At 43.5% G+C, this 18,619-nt stretch overlaps 1 protein-coding gene across 7 annotated transcripts in view; it reads right to left on the reverse strand.

Annotated features, from left to right (window-relative positions):
- Window positions 1-1,034: 1,034 nt before the first annotated feature.
- The window catches only part of Slc24a2 (solute carrier family 24 member 2), a 224,349-nt gene continuing 206,764 nt past the window's right edge, over window positions 1,035-18,619 (reverse strand). For all 7 annotated transcript variants that reach the window (XM_036177997.1, XM_036177993.1, XM_036177998.1 and 4 more), the window contains 3 exons: window positions 13,464-13,553; window positions 9,599-9,765; window positions 1,035-3,169 (listed from right to left, as the gene is read on the reverse strand). In XM_036177997.1, the coding sequence (XP_036033890.1) occupies window positions 2,920-3,169; window positions 9,599-9,765; window positions 13,464-13,553 (507 nt within the window). In that variant the 3' untranslated portion in view covers window positions 1,035-2,919. The remainder of the gene's footprint in view (window positions 3,170-9,598; window positions 9,766-13,463; window positions 13,554-18,619) is intronic.

Raw genomic sequence — 18,619 nt, forward strand, 5'->3', positions numbered from 1 at the left:
TAGAGATGATCTGAAACTAGCATGTAGAAAGCAGTTTTACAATAATGTGAATGATTCCAGGTCAACATATGGCCACATAACTACACACTCCTCAATGAAAGCAGTAAGAGCCAGAAGTGGATGGTGCCTGAGCACCATTCAGTGAGGAGGAGCACTATGGAGGTAGGGACTGGTTCTGGGAATGTCGTCTTCTCAAAGCAACTTTTCATTAAAGACCCTGACACTCCCTATGAAGTGGAACTCCCAGATCTTAGGCACCTGAAGTGCTTCCTGGCTTCTTGGTGGGGAGGTAAGGAGAGCGAGTGTGGGGATAGCAATTGTGGGACCAGACATTCTGTGACCTTTCTTATTTTACAGTCTATTTGTAGTTGGTTAAAAAAAATCATCCATTTTAAGCAATAAACCAACCAGAAATCAGAATTTATCCAACCATCATCATGTAGCCCAGACAACAATCTGAGATTTTAAAACTGGAAACTCACTTTTCCTTGTCTTTCTAAGGTAGCAGCCTAAATGCTTGCTTCAAACAAACTCCAACCCTTGATGTGGGTTTCTCTCTCACCACTGAAAATTGCCAGTACTCAGGAGGCAGAGACAGGCCTGTGAGTTTGAGGCCAGTCTGGTCTACAGAGTGAGTTCCAAGATATCCAGGGCAGTTACACAGAGAAAAGAAAAAAGCCAAACCAAAAATCCAACTTTGCATGGTTGGAGAGACTCAAAAGCCAGTTTCTCAGCTGGCAGACCTTTGGATGGCTTATGTTCTCTGGGGTCTCACACTTTGAAGTACCTCTTGCCTATGAGTGAAGTGGTCTTGGGCTTGACTCTCCCTGCTTTTGCCATGCTCTATAAATGAATGGAGGTTTTGTGGAGGTGATGCTGAATTTGATCTGGGGTGTTGGGTTATCCCACCTTTTTTTTTTTGTTTGTTTGTTTTTGTTTGTTTTTGAAGACAGGGTTTCTCTGTAGCTTTGGAGCCTGTCCAAGACTAGCTCTGTAGACTGGGCTGGCCTCAAACTCACAGAGATCCACCTGCTTCTGCCTCCCGGGTGCTGGGATTAGAGGCGTGCGCTACCACCGCCTGGCAATCCCACCTTTTTATTCAGCTTTGAGTTCTGCATCTCTCCTCCCTTGTTTAACGATGTTCACAACATAGTCAGAAAAGACACGGTGACAGATCAGAACTTGAATGCATGATGACATTCTCCATGCATGGCATGTGCCGATTTACATGCAGGGGTCACCCTCCATTCACTTTTTCAATGGACTTTAAGGAGAAAGCATGGTTTAGGGAAATGAAAAACTGCATATTTTTTTCAGTTTAATTTGTCCTGCTGCAATCAACCAGTCTCATTTTCTATCAAAATAAACCAGAGAAATCACATAAGACGTCAGACAGAGCTTGGGGGCACTCACTGAATGAGATGGTCCCATGTGAAGCTGAGCAAAACCAGTAAACCATTATATCAGAGCGACTGCTTCAGAGCAGCGTAAGGACACTGTGGAACACAGTCTCCAGTGTGCTCGGAACACTGGAGCTCCAGATGGGGTTATGAAGGGAGGAAGGACATGGATGTTGCACGGGTCTACACTGAATTCATGACACAGGACTTGGAAACTGTTCGGGGGGGGGGTGGGGGGGGTAAATGGGTAAATGCCTCTGCAAACAAACCCAAACTGCGTCAATCAAGCACTGTCCACCGTTAGTTTAGATCTCTTGGGAATGATTCTTAGACTGCAGCCCTTGGTGACCACACTGAGAAATGCTCTAAGGAGCTACCCCCTTAGGTTCCCATCAGTGGCAACTCCCACTGAGCACCTCTGCTGGACGGTGTTTCTCAGCACACATCTCAGCTCTCTTGGCAGGACTTTGGACTGGATGTGAGCCCTTGGCATTAAAGCATGTCAAATGACAATCATGGCTAAGATCGCCCTTGTTCTTTTGATGATAATGGGCCATGCACTGGAACAAGATAGGCTCAGTTTATATAATTTTGCTGTCCTAGAAAAGCACTAATTTGGTTTTTCATTCATATCATCTACTTGCATGCTGGGGCAATACAAGAAAAAGCAAAACAAAACAAAACAACCTAACCTTCATCAGTTCCCCTTTGGTTACCACCCGGTCTTAAGGAATCCCGTGGGTCTCAGTCAAAGCATCCCAGTGGGGATGTGCAGATGGGTTCTGTTTGGCTTGTGAGAGTATTTTAGAGGTTCTAACTGGGGCTGCTACAGAGTCCCTCTATTAAGCCTCCCTCTCTGCAAAATAGTAAACTAAACTTAGTATATCCAAAGCAGCCTGGAGATCACAGCAAAGAACGCTTTGCCGACTGATTCTGTTAAGTCACCTTTTGCACTTGAGAGGCAAAGTACAAACTGAAGGTTGAAGGTTGATGCCCCTCTTCAAATAGGTACTATAAATATGCTAGAGCTATCCCTGAAAAGATGCATTTGCCTTAAATATATATGTCTTTATATATATATATATAATTTTTCTTTCTGTTTGTGTACAGTTATATATTACTCTATAGGTATAGGAGGAGAGGTATAGTACAGAAACAGGCAGGATTTGTATGCTCATGTGTATATATTTATAATGTTTATATTTATAGGTATGTATGGCCTCTGTCCTCTTCTGTGTCATCACAATGAACGTACCTCCGACCAGCGAGGAGTACCTGTCAGTGGTGATGGAGAGATGGTTCTCTTTGTCTCTTACATGGAGTCATTTCAGCAGGCAAGGGTGAGTTGCCTGTGACGTGAATGGCCCCATGAGAATCCATCCTTCCTCTAACTCTCCAAGGAGGGACACTTGCCTCCCAAGGCTGTGCACAGGCTGCCTCTTCTCAAGGCAGCAAGGAGCCTGGAACCCAGAGCCAGGAGGGACCATCCATGCTGTTGGTTTAAGATATGGCTTTTCCACTAGATGGAGACAGGGCATTCGAGCACTTTGTCTTCCAGGAGGACGCTGACCACCAGGAACACGAAGTAGAGGCCAAACATGATGAAGCCCAGTATTTTGTTCATCCGCCATTTGCAGAGGGCGATAGAGAGGATGACGAAGAGCAACATGATGAAGAGGAGGACGATGGCGCAGAAGAGGCCGTTGCTGCTGACAGTCACTGGCTTGAATCTGTGGATGATGGTGTAGAGGAGCCAGGGCAGTGGCAGCCTGAGAGGAAGGAAGGCAGGCAGGAGGGGGAGGAGAGAGAGCAGTCAGGCGCGGGGAGGAAGTGAGAGAAGATGACCGTCTATGGGTTAGGATGGTGAGTCTTTCGGGTCACTAGGACAAATGACTGGCCCAGGAGACTATTGAAAGAAGTCAGGAGGACCTTTGGAATCTTGACTAGTTTCCTCACTCGTTTGTTCTCTGGTGGACTCCCTCAAAGATGTGACTGCTACAGGTGACGTCTGAATTTGAGTCACATCAGTTTTTATTTTCTTCCCAGGGGAGATTACAATGTGCTCCCAGCCCTGGAAAGGTGAACCAGATTTGCATGGGATGAAGGAGGAGAGGACAACAACAAAAAAAAGGTGTAGGAATGGGCGGGGACAACGGAGAAAAGACAATCTAACCTTCAGAATGGAGAGAGAGGCGAGGACTTCTTTGAGAGCCTAAGATGCAGTGAGGTTGCATGATGGTGGTGGGGACCAAGGTACAATGTGGCAGTCTGAAGTTTATTCTGGGAAAGATGCTGACAATCATTTATTAAAAAGGGTCTTGGGCTGGGCATAGTGGTGTATGCCTTTAATCCCAGCACTCAGGAGGCAAAGGCAGGCCGATCTCTGAGTTTTGAGGCCAGCCTGGTCTACAGAGTGAGTTCCAGGACAGCCAGTACTACATAGTGAGACACTGTTTCAAACAAACAAACAAACAAACAACAAACAAAAGAGGGTCTTATATTTATGATGAATTAAAACATTTTATTATAAAATTTCCTACTGATTTTCTTGCTTTGGACTGGCCTCTGACATCTGACAACACCCATTGTTGCTAACCAGAGTGATGTCTGTGACATATACCAGGACGAGCCATTGCTGGGAACACACAGGTTAGAAATATGGTTGAACTTGGTGCAGTGGGAAGGGGCTTAGACCTGCCTAGGCGCAGTGTGCTGGGCTCTGCTGACTCCCCATGGGAGACCTCGATTTGGGGGATGTGGGGATGCAGGGTGAATTGGGGAAGAGGGCTGGGGGGTGGGAGGAGGGAGGAGGGGGGGTCTGTGGATAGCACTGGAGCGAGTAGAAAATTTCTTAATAAAGAAAAAAGAAAAAAAAAATGGCCGAAAAGACCTGGTTCCAGTGGTGTGCTGCCACCTGGAGGCAGCTCTGTGGCATGCAGCCAGTTACAGGCTGGAGTATGGTTAGTTATGGTTCTGGGATGTGGGGGAGGAAGTAACCTTTTGAAACCCCAAATTTCCTAATGGAAAAGCAAATAGGACATAAGCAGGATTTTAAAAACAGCCAATAGGTCTGAAAGAAAATGTGTGTGAATTTTTGAATTCCCAGGGCTAGCACACGCAGACCCCTAGGGTCTTTGCTGCTTCTGCTAAAGCACAAGTGATTGACATCAGATGACCAGCACAGGAACCTGGGTGGGAGATGCTTACTTCAGTGGATCTTGCTGGGCTGGGGGAAACCAAAACACGTCACCCCCACTAAACTCTGTACTACAGTTGTATCTTGAGCATCCCCTAAAGGCCGTCTATTAAAGGTTTGGTCTCCAGCCTGAGGTTCTTGGGAGGCAGGATGGAAGGGAGCTAGGTCACTGGGATCATGATCTTGAATGGGATTTTGTGATTTTGTTTCTGTTGTTTTCTTTGCTACCTGGCCATGAGGTAAACAGGCTGCTTCTGCCATGCCCTTCCACTCTGATACACTGGCTGCCCAAAGCCAAAAGCAAGAGGGACGAGAGGCCGCAGGCTGACACTTCTGAAGCCATAGGTCAAATCATTTCTCCTTCAAGGAGACAGAGTTTAGATATTTGTCATGGGGGCAGGGAGCTGACCAACCCACAGTCACACACATACACACATGCATAACTGGTCACAGGGGCAGGGAGCTGACCAACCCACAGTCACACACATACACACATGCATAACTGGTCACAGGGGCAGGGAGCTGACCAACCCACAGTCACACACATACACACATTCACAACTGACTGCAGGGGAAGAGAGGTGACCAACCCACAGTCACACACATACACACATGCATAACTGGTCACAGGGGCAGGGAGCTGACCAACCCACAGTCACACACATACACACATGCATAACTGGTCACAGGGGCAGGGAGCTGACCAACCCACAGTCACACACATACACACATGCATAACTGGTCACAGGGGCAGGGAGCTGACCAACCCACAGTCACACACATACTCACACTCACAACTGACTGCAGGGGAAGAGAGGTGACCAACCCACAGTCACACACATACTCACACTCACAACTGACTGCAGGGGAAGAGAGGTGACCAACCCACAGTCACACACATACACACATTCACAACTGGTCACAGGGGCAGGGAGCTGACCAACCCACAGTCACACACATACACACATTCACAACTGGTCACAGGGGCAGGGAGCTGACCAACCCACAGTCACACACATACACACATTCACAACTGACTGCAGGGGAAGAGAGGTGACCAACCCACAGTCACACACATACACACATTCACAACTGGTCACAGGGGCAGGGAGCTGACCAACCCACAGTCACACACACACACACACACACACACACACACACACACACACACACAACTGATTTTGGTAAAGTTGAGGGGTGGTGCTTCAGATAGTTTGTGAAAACTCTTTCTGGAGAGCAACATTTCCTACACCTCTTGGTCTATCTCCTCTATTGTCACTGATCAAGCATAATGTAACTTTAATCAGAAAAGTGATCATTTTAGCTTTATTTGAGGAAAAAGTTGGGGATCTTTTCACAATTTCTAGCAATAAGGAATGAGTTAGATAGTATGTAAGCCAGTGTAATGTTATGTGGCTATTTAAAATCACAAGCTTAGGGATCGGGACTACCGAGCAGCTGGAAGGGTGCTTGCCTAGCATGCAAGATGCCCTGGGTTCATCAGCATTGCCTAAGACAGACGTGGTGCCTTAATCCCAGCCCCTGGGATGTGGAGGCAGGAGGATCAGGAATTCAAGGTCATTCTCTGCTACATAGGCAGTCTGAGGCCAGTCTGGGGTACATGAGACCATCACACAACCAAACTACCAAACAACAAACTCTGTAAGCCTTATAGTGCTAATAGGAAAATACTCATGATGTGATTTTAAATTTAGCCTTTCTTTCTTTTCTTTTTTTTGAGTCAGGGTCTCATGTAGGCTGACTGTGAACTTGCTATTTGGCCGAGGATAATACTAAACTTCTGATCCCCCTGCTTCCACGCCTCCTATGATATCTATGGATTGAAATGCTGGGATCAAATGCAAAGTCTTGTATATAATTTTAATTAAAAAATGAATGGCACACATCAAACTAGCAATGTAATTTCAATCACGCAAAATGTACATATTTTGAGTGGTTGGTAGACCATCATTGATTTCTATATGTATCTTCTAAAACCTTTATATACTACTTATATGTGCAAAAGAAAATGCTGGCTACAGAGAAACTTTACACTCACTATATTGTTAACAACACACTCAGTGTCCTGACAACAAAAACATAAAATTGAACAAATTTTGGAAAAGACTTTTTTTGAAAAGAAATATATAAAATATATCAACACCCCTTAAAATATTCAAAGTATGTAGTCTGTTAATGCTGCTTTAAGGGATTTATGCTAATGGAATAATTAAAAGAGAATTTTCTACATATAGGTGTGGTGATATATTGTGTACCTCAATAAAGCTCACCTGGGGATCAGAGGACAGAGCCAGCCACTAAATTAGACATAGAGGTCAGGCAGTGATGGCACATACCTGCTGTGGATATCGCTCTGTGTAAATAAAGTTCTGATTGGCCAGTGGCCAGGCAGGAAGTATAGGCGGGACAAGAGAGAAGAGAATTCTGGGACGTAGAAGGCTGGAGAGACACCGCCAGCCGCCGCCATGAGAAGCAACATGTAAAGACACTGGTAAGCCACACGCCATGTGGCAAAGTATAGATTAACAGAAATGGGTTAATTTAAGATAGAAAAGGTAGATAACAAGCAGCCTGCCACGGCCATACAGTTTATAAGCAATATAAGTTTCTGTGTGCTTTCTTGGTTGGGTCTGAGTGACTGTGGGACTGGCGGGTAAGAGAGATTTGTCCTGACTGTGGGCCAGGCAGGAAAACTCTAACTACACATACCTTTAATCCTAGCATTTGGGAGGCATAGATCCATCTGGATCTCTGTGAATTCAAAGCCACACTGGGAACAGAACCAGGCATGGTGGCACACACCTTTAATCCCAGACTAGGAAGGAAGTGAAATGGCAGGACACAGAAAGGTATATAAGGCACAAGTAAACATGAAGTCTCTCTCTTGAGGCTGAGGATTTCGTAGAGGTAAGAACATTGCTGGCTTGTTCTGCTTCTCTGATCTTTCAGCTTTCACCACAATATCTGGCTCGGGGTTTTATTTTTTATTATCAGACCTTTTAAAATTTGTGTTATATAAAGGTATTTATAAAATACCTATCATAGCATAAAGCAAAGAAAGAAGAGAAAAGGTCCATTGAAAGACACTGGTTAACCAGGAACACAACAGGGTAAAACACCTGGAGTCAGTGTTAGTTTCAAGGGCTATAAAAGCACTGAGCAGAGCGGTGCATGTGGCCTGCTGGCTTACTAGGAGAAGCCACTTTGTGCCAGGTCCGTGTGGCTTTAAGTTGAAAAAGATAAGTGACCTCCAAGAGAGAAAAACTGAATATTCTTTAAGAAAAATTAGTAAATCTTTGCAGAAGATAAAAAATGAAGGGCTAGCCAGGCGGTCGTGGTGCACGCCTTTAATCCCAGCATTCGGGAGGCAGAGCCAGGAGGATCTCTGTGAGTTCGAGGCCAGCCTGCAGCCTGGTCTACAAAGTGAGTTCCAGGAAAGGTGCAAAGCTACACAGAAAAACCCTGTCTCAAAAAAAAAAAAAAAAAAAAAAAAAAAAAAAAAAAAAAAAAAAAGAAGGGCTTTTGGTAGGAGGACTAGGGAAGATTATGAGAGGCTTTCCTTTGTTCTTATTTATATACAATTTAGTAACAATGAACAAAGAGAATGTCATAATTTGTCAGAGTATGTACCTTTGGAAAATATGACAAATCTGTTTATCTGAATACTTACAATTGTAGTAAACTTTTTTCCTTTTACACTATAGGACATTCTCCATCCTCCTCCCTCACTGGACCCACTCAGGCGAGTGAAAATTTGTAAGCAGTAGGGCTGACAAATACAGTTTATCTCAGAACAACTTCCACTAAAACACACTCATTTATCTGTTCATTCTAGAAGCAGTTGTCAGATGCTACCCTGATTACACAATGAGAGAGGCTATGTTGAGTTCACTAGAGGGATACTTGAAGGGCTCGCACACTGGCAGGAAGACAGAATCATAATGGGAATACAATATGCGGAGTCTAGAAGAGTAGGAGCCCCTGGATTTGAACAGACTCTGGAAAGAGAAGTCAGACATTCCTGTAGACAGATGAAGGGGCTCCTCAGTGGGTAGAGTACTTGTCCTCAGAGACCCAACTATAATCCTAGCTACCTTATTTACCTGCGGCATTAGCTCTGTGCTCTCCCGTTTCCATATTCAGAAATATGGTTGACAACACATAATCTACATGACTGTTGTGTGTTTTAACTTACTAACTGTAACCACTAAATGAACAATGACAAATATATGTACATTGGCTTAACAAAAAGGAAAAAGGCAAAACAACATTCAAAATGTTCAATGAGAGAGTGGATGCATTTTAGTGAATTTCCCAATTCTAGAATCAAGAGACCCGTCATCCTGGGAGCATAGAGACTCAGTGACTTAAGTTTCTCAGGAGCTGACATTTAGGGTCACTTGTCAACTACTTCTGACAAGTTTGATGCACTGGGAGGGATAACAGAGTCCCTGCCAATCTGGCTCACTACAGATGATTCATACTGAGAATTTCTGTTTGCTCAGCTAGAGGGAAATAGCTCATCTTCTGTCTTTCACAAAACCTGGGTTGCCAGCACTTTCCAAGCAAAGAGACAGAATGTCAATTCTGGGCCTGGGTGTGTCCCAAGCTGCTTTTGAATCCAATCTTACCTGGTAGAGTAGAAAAAAAATACCATGAAACTACCAGAGTACCTCAGTCCTACCTGGGCAGTGTATATTCATAATTCATGGTAAGTACAGTTATGTAAGTGAAATTCTTACTTTCTAGAACATTATGTATGTAAGTATGTGTTTCTGCTGGTTTAGGGATGACTTAGTTTTATTAAGTTCCCTAAAAACAAAATCCAGCTGGTAAAAGGGAATGGTGCTTCTAGGCATAAGTTTTGATTGGCACTTGGGTGAGTTTTGGGTTCAGAGAGCCAACTCATGTTTCTACAGCTTCTAGGAAGACAAAGACAGAGGTGGAGCTGGTGTGCATGCTTATAGAACACCATACTCACCCCACAGTGATGTCAAAGATGTTGCTTCCAACAGAGCTGGACACGGCCATGTCCCCCAGCCCTTTTCTGGCCACTATGACACTGGTGATAAGATCAGGGATGGAGGTCCCAGCAGCCAAGATGGTCAGACCCATGATCTCTTCACTAATGCCGATGGTCTCTCCGACCTGGATATCACAGCAAGGACAAAAGTGAGGGCTGGAAGTCACAGAACTCAACATTACTCCATGACCTCTTTTTAATGAGTCCCCCACTCTATTTTGGGGTAAGTGGTGATGTAATAAAAAAGAGCAAGCCATAGTCATTGATGAAGGAGTTTATGCACTTTAACATCTATACCCAGGATGTAATTGACATGCACATGAGGCTTAAACAGACTATTTCAGATAATAAAGAGCTGTAGAGATCCAGCCACCATACTTTGTCTTCTAAGACTGTTGGGGGAGCTGCAAGATTCATTTGAAAAGCCAATGGACTTAGAACCTAAGGCCAGTCCAAGGCCCTTCAATCTACTATTGAATATCCTGATTTTTTCTTAATATTTCCAATTATTTCTATGACTCTTAAACAACTATAACCTCTACTGTTTCCACAGGGAACTTGGCATTGGGTGAACCCAGGTTTAGAAATATGAAACTAAATCAACAAAACAGCTATGTAGAACTAACAGCAATAAATCAGAGGGTCTCGGTCCCAGGGCTGCCTTAAGGACTTGATCAATTGATAATTGTTCCCTGTATAGTGTCTTGACTCCTGCTTTCTTAGCCATCAAGTAGGGATAACAATACTTACCTTACAAGGAGGTTATGGGCTAAGTGATAGTTTTCAGGAAAGCCCTTGTAAATAGTACAGCATTATTGAAAAGTGAGAAGGTGCAGTATTCTACTTTGCTGCTTGTGTTTGGACAGTTGGTCTAGCCTCAGCTAAAATCTCCACCCATCTACCCATTCATACACACATCCATCCATCCATCCATCCATCCATCCATCCATCCATCCATCCATCCATCTATCCATCCATCAATCCATTCATCTATCCATCCTTCCATTTATCTACCTATCTATACTGGGGATCAAACTCAGGGCATTGTCATGCTAGGCCAGCACTCTACCACTAAGCCATATATCCAGCCATGGTTTCTTTGAGATAGCATCTCACTATGTAGCCTAGGCTAGTTTTGAACTTGGGATCCTTTTACTTCTGTTTTTCTGCCTCCTAATTCTAGGATAGTGACTGTAAGCTACCACACATATTTCCTTTGTTTTTTGAGCACCTTATTTTTAGGGGGACTTAAAAAAAAACCTTATATGTTTTCTGTAGCTGGTGAATTACTGTTCTTAAACATTTTAGACAATGTTTTCCAATAGCTTACTTTATGACATCCAGAATTTTTTTTGATAATTTAATAGGTAAAATAACATACAGGAATAAATGATTTTAGGGACTAGAATTCTTATTTCTAAATTTCCCTTTTGATTTATAAGTACGTAATAACTTAGTTCCTGGTAACTTAAAAGCAGGCTTTTATTTTGACAGTTTGCTCCCAAGTCTGTTGAACAGACTCAGTCCTCTGCCTGCTCCCAACTAGAAGGTAAGTCTCAGGGCAGATAGAGACACTTGCCACCAAGCCTGTGACCTGAGTTAGACCTCCAGGACCCACACAGTGGAAGAAGAGAAGCAACCAGAGCAAACTGTCTTCTCTGCACCTTCATATACACTAGGAAACACGTAAAAAATAATACAATTTCTGACTGAGCTGCTGACTTGACTTTCTTTAAAAAAATTGTTAAATGAGGGGCTGGTAAATGGCAGTGGGCAAAGGCGCTTGCTACCAAGCCTGACCTCCTGATCCCCAGAGCCGACACACTGGAAAGAGAGAAGTGACTCTGGAAGTTGTCCTCTGACACCCACATGCGTGCCGTGGCATGTGCATGCTCCTTTCTGTCCAAATACATAAAACCAATGAAAAAAGTTAATTCTATCTGTCTTGGGATTAGGGCAGGATTTCTAACCATTTCTGAAGTAGTCCTAAACATACCTGTACTGCATATTTGCATGATGCTGTGTTCTCAGGCAATTCTAATAATAAAATAATGATCAACTCTGAAGGACACTGACGATGCACTCTGTCCTGCAGCATCATGTATTCTGAGATTTAGTTGTTCAGGCAGCAACAACAAGCAAGTCCCTCTGAGGAGTACACAGACGTGCTTTCATCCTTAATATGTCGTTAAATTATATACACACCAAAGAATTGTTTTTAAAATAAATTTATAATTTACCATGAGCAAATGTTTGACTTGTGTATTTGTCTTATAGGGCAATAAATCTGGGGTTGTGTAAAACATTTCTTGGACAAGAAGAATTGTAAGAAGAAACAGGGTAAGAAGCTGCCTGCTGTAGCTCCAAGTGCCTACTTGCTGCATAAATGAGTAGATCCACTCACGATGGTGACTCCCCTGGGCAATGGGAGTGCCCAGTTTGAGCAAAATGCTCTCCTTCCTGCTGACTAAATGATTTTCACCCTAAGTAAGCTGCAATTGATTTGATACGTTCTTAATAATTTAAATTCTTAGAGGGAATGCTATCACAATGACTATTTAAAGATACACCATTGATATTTGGAGTCTGAATGCCACTCCTGACAGGAGAGTCCAAAACTGAAGAGAAGCATGGTGGAGTGGTTATGGACATGGGCGAGTCTCCTACAGCCCGGGATACCTTCCAAGTCTCTGATGAGGCTAGCTTCGAGTTCCTGATTCTCCTGCCTCAACCTCCCAAGTGCTAGGATTCCAAACATGTGCCACTCTCCCTGGCTGCTGGGTCATTTTTCTTGTCAGCTTTAAACTCAATTCCTTTATGTGCATATTGCAGCTAATGATCGTTCACCCTCAAGCATCTGAATCTGTGTGCAGGATTGAAAAGAAGAGTATAAAGACAAAGGGATGTGAATAGTCCAGCATGGAGTATACACTCAACAAATAATGGTTTCCACTCTCATCTTTGAGAACAGGAGTCCCCAAGTCTCACTCACTCAAGTTTTCAAGCAGTAATTACTGAAATCCTATCTTGGGATCAGCATTATGAGTGGCACTGAGTTAAAAGTGACAAAAATGACATCATTACATTTGTAATTGAAGCTCAAGGACAAACATTTTGTCTTCAGGACCTTTCTTAGTAACCATTGTTAAAAGGCTGGTGAGGGTTGGGGAGGTGGTTCAGTGGGTAAAGAGCAATTACTGTGCAAGTGTGAGGACCTAATTTCAGATCCCAGGAATGCATGAGAAAAGGCCTGGAACTCCAGCATAGGGCTTTGGGGCAGAAACAGGAAGAACACTGGAGCTTTGCTGCCTGCCAGCCTAGCTGAGAAATGGCAAGATATAGGTTTAATGAGAGACCCTGTCTTAAGGTCATATAAGTTATGGAGCAATAAAGGAGAATATGGAAGACTTCTGTTATGCCTATCATACAGACTCACACACGTATGTGCATACATGCATATAACACACACACACACACACACACACACACACACACAGAGCTAGGGACAGTCATGCTAAGTTGCTTGCTCAAGACAAAATAAAGACACCGAGGTAGGCAGAATCTTGACTTTCTTCCCAGTCCTGGTTGGCTGGCTTTAGATGACAGATAACAAGAAGCAGCCAGGTTTGCTTTCCTCCACATAGCTGTCTTGATTTCTCCACATGCTGATTTGATTTCAGACCACCGAGATAGGGGAATAGGGAAACCCAGTCCTGAAATGTAACGTGTCTGTACCACGCTCAGTATTGTGACAGTTTCAAAAGGCAAACACATTGACTGGCCACGTGACAACCAAGACCAGAGACAAACCAGGCAGTCTTACCTGGTGTGCCCACCACACCATCAGGTAAGAGAAAACTGCGATCCAAGTGATGGAGCCAAAGAATGTGATAGGGAAGAACTTCCTGGAAGCCTGCAAGACAACCAGAGGGGAGAGCGTCAGCATTGCCCTCTGTGGTGGAGCAACAGTCCAAAGCTGAAGCCATCTTTGCCTTGATCTCTCTCACATTTCTTACTTCTTGGTTGGATTAGCCATCAAAAGACGCTACCTGCCCCTCATCAAACTGGGAGAGGAAAATTCATTCTTGGAAATTAACATTGGTGGGAGCTGAATGGTTGTAGAACTAGGGAAGAAATCTCTCTCTCTCCCTTCTTCCATCCTGTTTTCCTTCCCTTTCCCCCATTTCTTTCTTTGAAACAGAGTCTCATAGCCCAGGATAGCCTAGATGGCCCAGAACTCATTATGTAGTCCAGGTTGGCCTCAGATTCTACCTTCCTGCCTCAGCCTCCCATGTTACGACATGTGCCACTGTGTTGAACTCTGGAAGTTACTTGAGAGAGTGTCTGTTCATACCTGTAGCCAGATGTCCAATGTCCCCTGCTCCTGTCTTTTATAAGCTCTGGATTTTCCATTATTCCTTCTGCTAAACATTTTGCCCCCTCCTTTTATCTCTTTTTTAGTTTGCATCCAAGTTCACCCGAATCAGGCCATCAGAATTTACTGCTGGCAAACCATGTGCCATGGTAATCTATATGCCAAAACCGCTTATGTGACTGATTACATGAAAAAAAAAATCGGAAGGATTAGGAAGGTTGGAAATAGATTAATTCACCTTAGGGTCCCATGAATTATCAGGAAAGCCACAACCACAGATGGCTGGTGATGGCTAGTCTCCAGGACACTAACCACACCCATCAGCTGAAGTGGACAGAGGTGGAGATGCCCGTCAGGGTGATCCCCTCTAGGGTGGGGCAGGTCAGACCTCATTCTTGGGAATGTGTTCTTTCCAGTGTGCCACTCCGATCTACATTACAAGTCCCATTCTGCTCCCAGCACTGGACTTCGTGCCATCTTGGCCTTGTACAGTGTGATCACACTCCAAGTTCCCTTAGCTCATCATCAATACAATTCAGGCACTTCTAAATGTAGTTCTTCAGGGCCAATAAGATAGCCCAGTGGGTAAAGGTGCCTGCTGCCTAGCCAGACAACCCATGTCCCATCCTTGGAACCCATGTAGTGAAAGGAGATAACCAACTCCTGCAAGTTGTCTCTGACCACATGGACCAAACAAATGAATAAATGAATGAAGGAATGGATACATAAATAAATAATACATGCAGGATTTCTTACTCAATCCCGTTCCAGGGAAATCGTGGCTTGCACTGAACTAGTTTCTGCTGATGCCCTTGGTGGAAAACATGGGACATACTTAGATAACAGAACGCTGTTTGAGAGCCCACCACCTGTTCCAGCCAACACTTTTCATCTCACAGCTTCTTTATGCAAAAAAACCCACACATTGTGCTTTGATAATGTCTCCCAGTCTCGTTCAGGGCAATGGCTCCTACAGTTGATGTAGACAGAGGCTGTCTCTGCTGCCTGAAGAGCAGGTCTGGGCCAATCACAGAGAGCTACTCTGCCATGGCATGTGAAGGCTCATTGGAAGAAAAAAAGAAACTTGTGTGTGGCAATCTTTTAAATCTAAAGCACAATGATAGATAGGCTCTGTGGTTCCAGACCAGGTTTGCAATCTTTGTGAATTACAAGCGTTGAATAAATCTTTTGATTATCATTCACACAGCCCTTAGACTCTACACGAATCTTTTCTCTCTTGAAATGACTGTTGCTTGGAGGGGGCATTCTCTGGGATGACTATAAGACCAAATGGGCATGCTCAAGTGGGAGAGGGCATCAGGTCATAGCCAAAACTCACCCTTAAAATGCTTCCCTACGTTCCTTCTCTTTCTTAGAAGAAAAGTATTTTGAATAAGGACTCTGGTTGTCTTGGAGACCTGAGCACTTCAGTGGGTGATGGGAAAAACACTCCCCCCGCCCCAAGTAGATCCTATACTTTTGCTTTTCGAAGCAAATATTTCGAAGGCTAGGAATTGGGTTCTCAAGCTAAGATTCCTCCAGCCAGAGAAGATGCCAGGCTTGCCCAGGCAGGGCACTGAACTGACTGGACTTCCTAGCTTTTTTTCCTTCTGATTGTGAGTCACTGTTTCAGGATTCTAAATGGGATGCAAGTTTCAGTTTCTCAGGTCATGCTCTGTCATAGGAAGAGAAGGGCAACTCTGGCTACACAAGGCCACCCCTTACTCCAGCATCAACTAGATTAGGGTTCTGAATGTGGCATGAGAAGCACAGAGAACTATTATCTACTTTAGGGTGAGACATCAATACCTCATGGAGCATATTCTCAGGTTGTTCTACTTCCAGGTTCATTTACTTACTACATATATTCTTACTGTTTATTTTCATTTAATCCATTTTAAATTTCCCCCTTACATATCTGTTGAGATGACATTGTCAGTTAGACTCAAAATACTAAGATTTCCTCATATCACTGAACATTCCTAGCCAATTGGACAAAGCCAGAGATGAGACAAAGGACATGAAGACCCAAATGCAAATCATTCCACTAGTGAAAACCTGCCCAATTCAATATTTGAGACTTATGATTCTTAAGATACCAGTTAATAATTAATAGGCATAAAACCATCAAATGTTGAATTAGAGGCTTATTCAAAAAACACTAGAAACAAATATTCTTAGTGAATTTCAAGGTCTTCATCATCGACTAGGAGCAGGTAAAGACTGGGCACCTACTCTATATCCAGATCTTCAACTAGAGATGGAATTCAGGTCAGATGACTACACAACCCGTGTGCCTAACATGTATGTTTTACCAACACTTCCTGAAGAAAATAGGGCCCAAACTGCTCAAAATACATCCAGCCACAGGCAGAGTGAACACCATCATCATCATGCCAGGCTCTATTCACAAGATCAGAAAATAAAAAAAGCATCCAGGAGAGAGAGGCCAGTGCTCCAGCTGTATGGCCATCTGCCTCCTCAGCCTCCCATATCGTTCTTGCTTCAGAAGTTGCAACTCTTCATGCACCAGCAGTTTGGCTAATTGTTTCTCTGTCAAACTGCCTCGTCATGCCCAGTCTCACAACCCAGGAAATTACTTCTCTCACTTTTGTCTAGACCATTCTCCTCGTTTGGACTCCATGGTTTCATTCTGGACACCACTGCTGCGGAGCATCTGTACGGGTATTAGGTTACCAGTCTCATTGGAAGAGAGAAAATAGCCCTGGAAGCCACGGTCTAACACATCAGGTTATGGTCAGTAATGGTGGCTCATCCTGACATCTGTTAGGATAGGCCTCATACCAATTAGCAAATGAGCAAATTGTGACCATGTGCTGCCCATTTTATTTCCAATGTAATGGTTAGGTACCTAATTGACAGCTAATGCTCCCATTAGAAGCTTTTAGTAGAGCAGTGTGATATTGGTTTGAAAAAAGTCACTGGACAATAGCTGCCTGAGCAAACTGGCCATGTACTTCTGTTCTAAATTTAATAGTCACTGAGCATCTACTTTGTTCAAAGAATATACTTTGGGGGGAAAGGATGGGAGTCTTGCTATGTAGCCCAGGCTGGTTTCAAATTTATCATTGAAAATTATCATTTCAAAGTTATCATCTATCTGTTTACTTATTAATTCATTTAGTGTGTGTGTGTGTGTGTGTGTGTGTGTGTGTGTGTGTGTGTGTGTGTGTGTGAATGGGAAGGTGCATGTTTTTGCATGCATGTATGAAGGTCTGAAAAGAACTTGTGGGAGTCTGTTATCTCCTTCCACCATGTAGGTCCTGGGAATCAAATTTAGGCCACAAGGCTTGTTAGCAATTGCCTTTACCTGCGGAGTTATCTTGCTGTTCCTTCAAGTATACACACTTTGAGACATTTTCCACAACAGCCCTATTAAGATTCAAAGTGTGGCCACTGGATTACGATAATGGGGGTTGAAATCTCTGCTCCCAAGTTTGAAAAACTAGTTAACCTCTTTAAGTTTTGGTTTCTTCACTTGTAACACGGAGGGGAGGGCTAATACAAATCTAAATGTTCTGAAGAGTCATGTACACAGAAAGTGTAGCAAAGCACCCGAGACATAAAAAGTGCTCCAATAATAATCACTGTTGTTACTGTACACTACTGTCTTCATTGCAGTTTTTAAGAGATGATTAGGCTGATACCTGGGGAGGCAAAGTGACTGTGGATGTCTGGTGTGGAGGACTCTTGGCTCTCTTCTTAGTAGCTGGCTATGATGGAACAAACCCTAAACCTCCCCAGGTCACAATCACTTCATCTTGCTACATCATGGATGGCTCCTGCCAGATAATCAATAAATACTCAGTGAATGAATAAATGACCCAAACTGCAAACCCTTAGCTGGGTGTTCAGGTTCCTTCCCAGTTCTAATGGACCATGTTTTCCTATCTCAAGAGATACACTCCTCCTTTGTATGAGCATCCGACTCAGGCCACGAGAGAAAATCCGCATTGAGTGTTGTCGTGTTTGTTATTTTCAGTTTTCATTAAAGCTATGTTTCACATCAAGGTTTACACTTTACCACTTTCTGTTTTTGAACAAAGTTGTTAATTTAAGAAAACTATATAGCGTGAAGCTCCTATTTAGTATCTGAGCTGAAAGTATGCGTGATCCAATAAACATTGCCATAAAATTTGCATAGAAATGACGTGGGAATAAGAACAAGTGGGAGTGATATTTATCTGAACTAGAGCTATACAATCATGCATTCCCTGTAATTACTGGTAAGGTTTGGGATTTTCATCTCCATGAAGAATTAAAAAAATAAAACAACAAACCACGGAGCAGACAGAGCTGGTGGGTCCTAAGGAGGCGCAAATGTCTGTTTGTTAATTTTCCTATTCTTTCCCCTCTCCCTTGATATTACTTCCAGGGGCCTTTGTGGACATACATAAGGCTTGTAGGAGGACTAAAAACCCAGGACATTATTCTGCCCCTGTCGTCAATAGGTGAGCTCTAGTTCTCCACACTTAGGTGTCGGCTGGCTTTATGACCGGCTTCAATCAATGGAATGTACTGGCAATGACGGAGTACAAATTCCAAACTAGATCTCAAGAGGGTTTTGTAGTTTTCATTCTTGC

This window comes from Onychomys torridus, chromosome 2, assembly GCF_903995425.1.
Source record: "Onychomys torridus chromosome 2, mOncTor1.1, whole genome shotgun sequence".
Lineage (NCBI taxonomy): Eukaryota > Metazoa > Chordata > Mammalia > Rodentia > Cricetidae > Onychomys > Onychomys torridus.